Source organism: Diachasma alloeum, unplaced genomic scaffold (assembly GCF_001412515.2).
Source record: "Diachasma alloeum isolate Michigan unplaced genomic scaffold, Dall2.0 Dall_scaffold_00362, whole genome shotgun sequence".
Taxonomy (NCBI): Eukaryota; Metazoa; Arthropoda; class Insecta; order Hymenoptera; family Braconidae; genus Diachasma; species Diachasma alloeum.
The window spans coordinates 812,191-822,030 of NW_021680501.1; the positions used below are offsets into that span (position 1 = coordinate 812,191).

General features: G+C 40.9%; 3 protein-coding genes across 9 annotated transcripts in view; 1 reads left to right on the plus strand and 2 right to left on the minus strand.

Moving 5' to 3' along the window:
• The window catches only part of LOC107041331 (protein PRRC1), a 7,325-nt gene extending 3,770 nt beyond the window's left edge, over positions 1-3,555 (minus strand). The window contains exons 1-3 of one of the 3 annotated variants that reach the window (XM_029126323.1): positions 3,459-3,555; positions 1,427-1,996; positions 179-619 (exon numbers count right to left, since the gene is read on the minus strand). In XM_029126323.1, the coding sequence (XP_028982156.1) occupies positions 179-619; positions 1,427-1,514 (529 nt within the window). In that variant the 5' untranslated portion in view covers positions 1,515-1,996; positions 3,459-3,555. Of the gene's footprint in view, positions 1-178; positions 620-1,426; positions 2,558-3,458 lie in introns of those variants that run through there. The other 2 variants (XM_015261837.2, XM_015261836.2) reach the window with 2 other exon arrangements.
• Positions 1,935-7,605, plus strand: LOC107041330. 5 transcript variants are annotated; one of them, XM_015261834.2, is made up of 3 exons: positions 1,935-1,998; positions 3,395-4,153; positions 4,966-7,605. In XM_015261834.2, the coding sequence occupies exons 2-3, from the start codon at positions 3,494-3,496 to the stop codon at positions 6,292-6,294; spliced, it is 1,989 nt and encodes a 662-aa protein (XP_015117320.1). In that variant the 5' UTR covers positions 1,935-1,998; positions 3,395-3,493; the 3' UTR covers positions 6,295-7,605. The 5 variants fall into 5 exon arrangements, with proteins under 5 accessions (XP_015117320.1, XP_015117321.1, XP_015117318.1 ...); XM_015261835.2 differs by having other exon boundaries at positions 1,936-1,998; positions 3,398-4,153; XM_015261832.2 differs by having other exon boundaries at positions 1,938-2,021.
• LOC107041332 (ubiquitin carboxyl-terminal hydrolase isozyme L5) lies at positions 6,632-8,994 on the minus strand (the record flags this gene model as incomplete). The annotated part of the gene is given in 4 exon segments (XM_015261838.1): positions 6,632-6,990; positions 8,343-8,540; positions 8,636-8,823; positions 8,889-8,994. Coding segments are annotated over 4 exon segments (799 nt in total), but the record flags the coding sequence as incomplete, so codon positions are not given.
• Positions 8,995-9,840: the final 846 nt, after the last annotated feature.

Genomic DNA, 9,840 nt, shown 5'->3' on the forward strand with positions numbered 1-9,840 from the left:
CCCTTTGAGGCGCAATTTCCTATGACGTCACAAAGATGTGGAACGCTATATAAATTCCCTTCTTTAATGAAAAATGAATGCCTTCTTTAATGAATGAATGCTCTCCCCTTAAAAAAATTGTTAAAAAACCACAAGAACAATCGACGAATGAACTGTGATTGAATAATCATCTACTCACAAATGAACTCACGCATCTGGGGGTCCAGGGTGGTGATCATGGAGTTGACGCTGCTCTTGGCTTTTTCAGCGACTTTGCTCAGCATCGAGTTATTGACGACAGTGTCCTTCACCCAGGAGAAGAGGGCCCCACTGACGGTCCCCAGCTCCTGGGGCAGTGACTCCTGGACGGGGGTCCCCTCGGGAGCATCGCTGGACGCCGAGGTTGAGGGGAGCACCTGCTGGCCCTGCTGCGGCTGCTTCGTCTGGACGATGACGTTGGCCTCGATGGGCACGTTTGGAGGCACTGGATCGCTCGGGGGGGCCACCACTGGGGCCGGAGTGGCTACGAAACTGGGGAGGGCTGATGGCGGTGCTATGTTCGATAGCAGACTTCCGGTTGACGTCGAGATGCCCAGGGGGGGCAGCAGGGACGCCGAGGACGATAGACTGCTGGTGGAGTCTGTTGGGGAGGTGTAGGTGAGCATTATCAACTTTTTTTCGTCATTGATTTTTTGCAGGAGAATTAAGGATGTCCAAGTATCACAGTTTTGTATAGACGAGACTTTAGATTCAACCATTTTCAATCGTCAAATTTACTCGGCGTCATTTAAGCTACATTTTCTACAGAATTATTTTTTTATGAACAACGAATGTTTAAACAATTCAATCATTTTTTTTAAATTCATTGTTTATAAAAGGAAAAAAATTATTGCAACCATTTCAATTATTTTTTTAAACATTCGTTGTTTATTTAAAACATTGTTGAAATTGTTTCAATAATTTTTTTCGTTGTTTTTTTTATAAACAACGAAGGGTTGAAAACATAATCGACATTGTTTCAATTATTTTTTAAACATTCAATTCAATTATTTTTTTTATAAACAACGAATGTTTAAAAAGATAATTGAGCATAAACAACGAATGTTTAAAAAAATAATTGAATTGAATGTTTCATTCGTTGTTTATACAAAATAATCGAAATTGTTTTCAGAAATATTGAGTGGAGTGATAAATAAGTCATCAAGTAATTTGTGAAAATTTGCACTTTTGGTGCTTGTGGATTTACTACAACGAATACAACGAATATTTAAAAAAAAAATTGAATTGAATGTTTCATTGGTTGTTTATAAAAAATAATTGAAATTGTTTAAACTTTCAAAAACCTTGATTTTTCAGGGATGAAATCGATTTCTGGATAAATCCTGAATATGAATAAATTTTTTGTGATTCAGAATAAAACCCAAGCCCATCCCTCAAAAAATCCTACCAGATCTCACGTTGTCCCCTCCGCCCGAGAGGTCGTCCCTCTTGTCCACGAACTCGAACGTCGACTCTCCATTGGACTCATCCGTCATCTTCCTGGATCAATTCTACCCCAACAATCTCACTATCAAAACCAGCAACGTCAACACCAATTGTTTATAAAATGTCGGATCAACAGGACTGTTTTGCACTCGCAACAATGGTCCCCGTGACACGTGGCGCTAGTGACTACTACAATTCTCCCTTCAGTTCCTTCACCGTAAACCACTTCCAAATAAACGAAATCAGTCAGCACCAGCACGTGTCCCTCAAAGACAATTACTCGAGTGAATCAATCACTTAATTAACTCTCCCATCCCCACAATCCCAAACATACTTCCACCGATCCACCAGATTATCAGTAAATACCCCTGAATTATTATTATTATTATCCTCATGATTATTATTCCCACATGATGATTATTCCTTGTGTACAAAAGTAGTTAAAAAATTCCTGTCAGATGTCAGTGCCTCAAGTTTCCTGACCCTCAGCACGTGTTACTCATCAAATTCTATTTGATTCGATGAAAAAATACTGTAAAACTAATTAATTAAATAAGGTAAATGACCCTACGCTCGTCTAGCTAAGGTGACCACATCATTAGTCCAATATTTCTTTCGAAATGAATATGAAGACGTGATGGTTTAAATTAGACATCAGAGGGTAAAACCTTCAGGATTAGAATTCACTGATATTAATCATGACAACTACTATTTTTTAATAAATAATCGTCCATAAATGTGACAAGTCCCCTGTCCCTACGCTTGCTCACTTGTCCCCATGCACGTTTGACACATGTCCCTATCCTCATCTCGTGATTTGAGTGATATGGAAGGGTTATATTCAACTAATAACATCGTGAGTATGCTATTTTGTGATAAAACAGCATTAAAAAATATCTCGAGGCACTAAATTATATTTCAATTGGACAGTCCAACCTTTTAAATGATTTTTCCATCCATTGAGTCCGTTACCAATTGACAGTTGGTTGCAAAACGAGCACAGGATCAATGCCACTTTCATTGTACCTATTCTGTTAATTGCCGATGTTTCAGTGAAATATTAAGATATTACTATAATTTATGCATTTTTATTGAATTTTAAATTATCTGAAACCTCACTCAAAGGATGTTTAATCCCATTTTACTATTATGACAGAGATGTCAACATTTCAGTAACGAAGTGGTAAAATGGTACAAATCAATTTTGACTATTGGCCAGTTTTCAATGAATATCTCGGAATCTAGAGGAGACAGAAAAATTTTTGTTATAACCTTTTTTGTAGAGCCTATTCAGAGCTAAAACAAATGTAATTGCAAAAATTTCGCTATTTCTCTTGGATTTGAAAATATTCTTCAAAAACTCAACTAAGAGATAAGTCGACTTAAACCGTTTTAAGGATTCACTCTGGCGTAGCATCAGTTGATGTGAATGGGATTTTTCTCTCTTATTCTTCAATAAATCCCCGTTCATTGGTGTCGATAACTTTCCATATCAACTAAACTAATATCTCCAATCGTATTTCACTCTTAATAGATTCTTGGGGCTGTCAAAATGATTAAAATATGATAGCTCACGACATCGGAACGGGCATAGGGACAGGGACGAGCATAGGTACATTCGCCTTAAATAATTAATCGTTGATGTGATTGTGATAAAGTGAAGAATCGTAGATAAAGTGAAAACGTAGATGTGGGAGCCATCAAGTGGGCGCTACACCAACTACTCTTGGCGGGCAACCAATGAGATCACTGGGTTCTCCTTGATCTCATTGGTTGAGCTCCGTGATTGGTTCCCTCCAACGGATCTCATTGGTTGCCCCCCAATAGTAGTTAGTTTAGACACCACTTGGTGGCTCCCACATCTACGTCGCGATCGTGAATTAAAATAACGCGAATTAAAATAATAGTTCGAAGGATGGAATTTGTCTAGAAGTGATGGTGAAGAATTGGTGAAAAAATGACTAAAAAAATGTTTTAAAAAGTTGATGAAGTACTTGAACAATTGTGGTACTTCTTTCCATCTTTGACAATGGTGGAAAGGACAGAAGAGGAGGGGATTCCCCCGGACGTATCGAAGACTGTTCTTGAAGTTCTTGGGAATTATTCTGACGTGAACAGCAGTCGTGAGGCTACGAATGTTGACGAGCTGATGCCGATGGTAAGAAGGTCTTTGCGCGGATACAAAAACCGCGACAGTTCTTCAATTTTGAACGACGATGACGGCCCCAGGCCGCATCCTGGCAGACTATCGAGATCGCTGATCAAAGCATCAGTCAAGCGAAAGAGGATTGACGACGGTGGTGGGGGTGTTGAGGGTCCTGATGAGGTTCTGAAGAGGATTGGGGTCCCCAGGAGCAGGAGGAGTTCTGTGTTCGGTGGGAAGAAGTCTGTGGGGGCAGGAGAATCCTCCTCGGAGGGAGGGGATCGGACCAGGGGGGGCGATGGGGCTGGAGGTGGGCCTGGGGGGGATCCTCTGGGGATGACTTCCCCGAGAGCAGGCGCAGGGAGGCGTCCTTCGGCCGATGAGAAGCTGATCGTGACCCCGGCGAAGGCCAGGGGGTTCTCCATCAACTCGGATGTGGAGTACGAGAGGGTCTGTGAGTCTGTCAACAGCCAGGACGACTTCTCCTTCGAGGGGGTGCCCTTCTTCAACAACTTCGATGTTATCAATGAGATTCTGGATGACAAGGTGATTCATGGGTCTTCATTCAGTCATTCCGATTTGATTCATTGTCTTTTGAACATCAGACACTTCGTCACTCACGAGATGAGGCAGTCAAAAATTTTCAGAGGTTTTCTTTATTCATTAATGTATTGTCAGGAGTCAAGAGTCAGGATTGATAACAAATACGGTCAAACTTGACTGAAAATACAACATCTACTCATCCAACATAATGAACACACAGACCCTTTCTTTTTGCATCAACTATCAGGTACATAAAATGTAAACACTTGGCTGAAGACCCCCGGGCGATGGCCAGTAGCGAGTTCCTTGGGATTTGCAGCAAATTTCGTTAAAAAAAAAAAACATCTAAAATATAAAATGACGAGGATTAAAGTCCCCCAGACTTAATGTATCGATAATGCTCCCAATTGCTTTCGATCTTCCCTCTATCTCTCCCCATCGAACACTGACTCATCCCCAACTCTCTCATTTCATTCTCCTTTAATTCAGTAGCGAAGTGGTCAAACGGTTTAAGTCGACTCAGCTCTAAGCTGAGTTTTCGAAGAATATCTCAAAATCTAAGGGAGATAGCGAAATTTTCGTTCTCATCTTTTCTGAAGCTCTTAATATGCTCTACCGAAAAGGTCATTACAACAATTTTGCTGCCTGCCTTAGATTGCGAGATATTCATTGAAAACTCATGAGTAGTCAAAATCGACTTAAACCGTTTGACCACTTCGCTACTGAATTTCTCTCTTCGTTACCAATTCCTCGCCACCAATACCCTCATTTCTTCAGTTATACACTCAAATAATTCCTTATTCGTTCGTCCCCAGGTGATGGCCAGTCTCCTCGAAGACGACAAGCCCAGAGACAGCCCGTACGACGTCAATAATCAGGAGAATTCTCACAATAATGACGACGATGACGAACCCCACGAAGAAGAAGAAGAAGACGAAGAAGAAAATGCCTCCCCCGAAGCCCCGCGAAGGTCCTCGCGTCCGAGACCCCAGGAATACCTGGACCTGGAGGACTCAGAACTCGAGGAAATTCTGGAGGAGCCCACGGAGGAGCCCCTCCCCGCCGCGGTGATCCTCAAACTCCGGAAGATAACCGTAAAACTGGAGCACCCAGTGCCGCCCCAGCACGAGATAGAGCAGGGTACAATCCGCAGAGGCCCAAACCCCGAAGAGAGGCTCCAGTTCCAGAAGTACTGCACCCTGAAGGAGGGCAGATTCTCCCCCGAGGAGAACAAAATCCTCAAGAACAACTGGAAACGATTCTGCGAGGTGCACGACCTGGACATCCCCCAGACCCACTTCTTCAAGTGCAAATACCAGGGGAGGATGTACATAGAGAGTGTCGAGGAGAGGAGGAACTTCATCAAGTTCCTGGCCCGCGGATTGCCCTGGAGGACGCTGCGAGCTGTCTACGTCAGGTTCAAAATGATGTTCGGGTTTAGAAGGCAAGCCAAGTCCAAGAGGTACACTGAGCAGGACGACGAGAAGATCGTGAGGTACATGGAGTGCAAACCCCCCCTGAGGAAGTCGCAGGTGTTGTCCAGGTTGCTGGGGAGGCCCTACGCGTCGATCTACCAGAGGTACCTCCAGCTGAGGAGGCGGAGGGAGGGGAATCCCCCCAGGAGGAGGGTCACGTGGACTCTGGGGCTGATGGAGGAGTTCCTGAAGAATCTCCTGGACGTGACAATCAGTGAGGACGTCAGGGACCTCAAGGACGCGATGATTCCGAAGGTCGTTTGGCTGAAACTCGAGGAGCTCATGAACATCGAGTTCAGTGTGCTGAAGAACTTCTGGATGATGCAGCTGCATGGGCAACTCTTCTTCCCGAGGACCATTTATTTCAACGAGATTAAGATCATGCTGATTGAGTATCTTTATGGGAGGGGCATCACGGACGTCGAGGAGCTCGAGTGGGCGAGGGTCGGCAGGTGCTTCGATGGGTTGACAACGCAATTCCTGAGGAAGATGTGTCCCAGGGTCATGAAGACAGGGAGGACCAGGTCCATGGGGGATCTCGTTGAGAGGCTCTATGAGGAGAAGATTCCCATTTTGAAGGTCGTGAAGGAGGACAGCTACTTGCCGAGGGTCAAGTGGGAGGCGGGGAGGCTGAGGGTTGTTGATGAATTTGGGGATGGAATTTCGTAATTTTTTCCACAATTTTTCCAATTGCCTCATCTGTCCTCTTCCCCATTGATTAATCTGAAGAATTGTCCATAAATACGCTCCTTCGATTTATTCTCGATTATTACCTCTTCAAATGCAACAATATTCGCTACAAAAGGGCTATTTTTGCACAATGGAATCGTCTGAGGTATTCAAAAATATGAATAATTAAAAATGATGTCAATTATAATTAGTCAATTATTGCATTAAAAAATCGCAACAATGTGATTCCACTGGGATATCCTGAATTAATTGAAAAATCCTTTATTCTCGACACCCTTACAATGTTGAAGGACTTGGGGGATAAAATAATCCTGTGTAAATGCATTGTAAATTTATTATCGTTATTTTATAACCCTCGATTAAATAATTTAGTTAACAGTCGACTTCTTGGATTCTTTTTCAATGGCCCGTTCCTTGGCCTTCTGGTACAGGGGGACGAGCTTGCCTTCCTTGGCGAGTAGTTTGAGCAGTTCCATGATAAGGGGGAGGTAGTTGTGCTTTCTCCTGATGTTCTCGATCTTGTATCTCTGGGATTTGTTGTTCTCCTCTTCTATCAGGGATTGGAGACGCGCTATTTCCACTGGATCTGTGCAATTTGACTTTTTTCTCTCGTACAGCATCTTCCGGTCGGATACTATGGCCATCAAGTTGAAGTGAATTTCTCCCTCGTTGTATCTGGGTGAATGATCAATATTTTTATTTATTTATGAGTTTGGGGGTGAATCAGATCGAGAGCAATTGGGATTATTGTCGATACACAAAGTTTAGGGGACTTTAAAGCAGCTCTACCCTTCGGCCGGGCTACGCTGTACTTTTGGATATTTTCAGTTTTTAATTTTTCAATTAAATTGCATGGAAAAAATTTGAACAAATTTATACCCAGTCAGTATTATCTTAATTAAATTTCGCAGGATACTGATATTTTTGCAAACATTTCCCTCTTATAAGAAAATAATAAAGCTTGTTTGCAAAACGGTGGATTATTTTTCATGAGGTGTCAAAAAAATCTTGATTTTTTCACATTGTTAGAAATCCAACCCACATTTCTATAAGAATCGATTCGAATTAGCCAAAACTAACAAATATGGTCGGTTCCGAACTTGACCGAGGGGCCGACTGGCGAACGCTATCAAATCTGAAAAGTCAGTAATAAATCGTACTCGTAACTGAACCCACGTCGTTCGTTATCATCAAAATCACGCAGAAAGTCAGCACGGAAATCAACAACTATTACCGAACGTTATCATCTGAAATAAACATACAGTCCACTAAATAATCGAAGCTCAACAAAATAACGGAAACTCAACTATTGTAAATAGTGTAAATATCCTCACATTATATTAAATTCAATCAGAAAAAACAACGCGAGTTTAATAATTTCAAACACCACCCGACCCCGGCCATAATTAATAGAAATTAACATCCTATTTGTAACACACATCTAATGAAAAAAAATCAGATTTTAATCTTTGATTACAATGGAAATGTTGATTTTCACATAAGACACTGGGTTGAAACCTGATTTTTAAACATTTCTTCTTTGAAAAACCAAAACGATAATTAAATTGAGAAAAAAATTAGAATTCTGAATCTAATCGAGTTTTCTGCAGTTTTTTTTGTAGTTTTCAATAATCTTTGAATTTACCGTAAGGGTAGAGCTACTTTAATCCCTGTGATTGTATATTTTAGACTTGTATTTTCAATGAAGTTTCACCATATTTGTTATCAATCCTCATGACCCTTGACAATTATTGTCCATTAAGTTTATCGAATTTTCCATTGTTAAATAAAGTGTGATGAAGACGATTGTGTGTTCAAATATCCAATGATTAATTTAATGTGTTGAATTTGACCGAGGGGAAGGCAATGAATCAGATCAGAAAGCCTCATAACATGTATATATGACCGTATTATGGCCGAAAAATCAATTAAGTAATAAATTAAACGGTTGAATGGAAATTTTCAGATCAGAAAGCCTAAGAGGAGACGATTCCCCAGATATTTTCCATCAAAATTAGATTAATTACTTGTTCATTCGCTTCTGGATGATGGGCCGAGCTGCCTGCACCCACTGGTCCCCAGGGGGGCATGGTCCCAGGTCCATCGGACCCTCCTTCAGCCCATCCAATTCGTACAGACGACCATCGATTGGAATATAACTCACAAAGTGGAATACATCGTCGTCCTTCGAGGCTTGCTTTGAGTCGAACTCAAAGAGTGTTTGTCTAAAAATTTACAAATTCATAAATACGTAAGCATCCCCAGAAGTTTATGAAGCAATGCATTATGAAATTAATGTATGATAAACCCAAACAAATACCTCGAAAAGGAATTGTGAACCTGTCTGATGATGTCTGAATTACTCAAGGCAAGTCCTCGCATCGTGGCATCGAAGCTCTGGCAAAAGCTCTTGAATTCCTCCAGATTACCCCCAATAGACACGTCAGGATGCTTACAGTTGAGTAGAACACTGACGATTGCTTGAGTGGCACAGGCATTATTAATTACCTATAATAGAGAAAAATCCAACGTCAAACATTAAACCGAAAATGGTCATGTAATTATCACTTCACCTGTTTAGCAAAAAATATTTTCTCCAATCTGTTGTCCTGCACGAGAGTCCCAGCTGGTTCGTCATCCTGGACCCATTTGAACAAGAATATCAACCCATGAAGTGGTCTGAAAAATAAAATAAACATTTAGTGGAACCTACACTGAGAGAAAAACGATAAAGTTCTCGAACAAGTCTTACTTGTGCCAAGAAAATAGTTTTTTGAAAATTATCAAAAAAGGATTTTTTGTGTCAAACATGCAGAGAGTGCACCGGAATGAAAAATTTTTGTCGCAAAAATAGATTTAGTAGTTCAAAAAAAATTGCATTCTCTGTGCACACAAGAAATGTAATTTCTAGCACTACTCCTTCGTTAATCGATACTTCCGTACGTATTTTACTCCCGAAAAATCTTTGTTTCATACGAAACAAGGGATAGTAGTTTTTCGTTTCGGTTGTCTAATAATCACAGACAACAAATGAACCCTTAAAAGAAACAATAAAAATTATATGATGAATTTTCCTCTGTATGAGATATTTTCATCCTGAAAAGGCACCGTCTGGCTGAAGGGAATCCAAATTTTCTCAGGAATCGAATGAAATAGGTTATAAGGCTCTAGCTCTCATAGTTTCCAAGATAATCGCGAAAAACAAAATCGCAGAAAAAAATTAATTTAATTCATCTTGTATGGGGTGTAGGAAGTGGAAAAACGCAATTCTGAGCCGTCCATCGGCCTATAGAGAACCCAAATTCGGATTTAAGGCTCTATCTCTAATAGTTTCCGAGATAATCGCGAAAAACGAAATCGCAAAAAAAAAATTTAATTTATCTTGCATAGGGTGTAGGAAGTGGAAAAACGCAATTCTGAGCCGTCCATCGGCCTATAGAGAACCCAAATTCCCTCAGGAATCGAATGGAATAGGTTTTAAGGCTCTATCTCTCATAGTTTCCGAGATAATCGCGAAAAACGAAA

Bases quoted from the DNA above. Each gene is read 5' to 3' on its own strand.
- LOC107041330 (XM_015261834.2), top strand. From the start codon at position 3,494: ATGGTGGAAAGGACAGAAGAGGAGGGGATTCCCCCGGACGTATCGAAG. The intron at 4,154-4,965 runs GTGATTCATGGG...GTTCGTCCCCAG, and splicing joins ATGAGATTCTGGATGACAAG to GTGATGGCCAGTCTCCTCGA.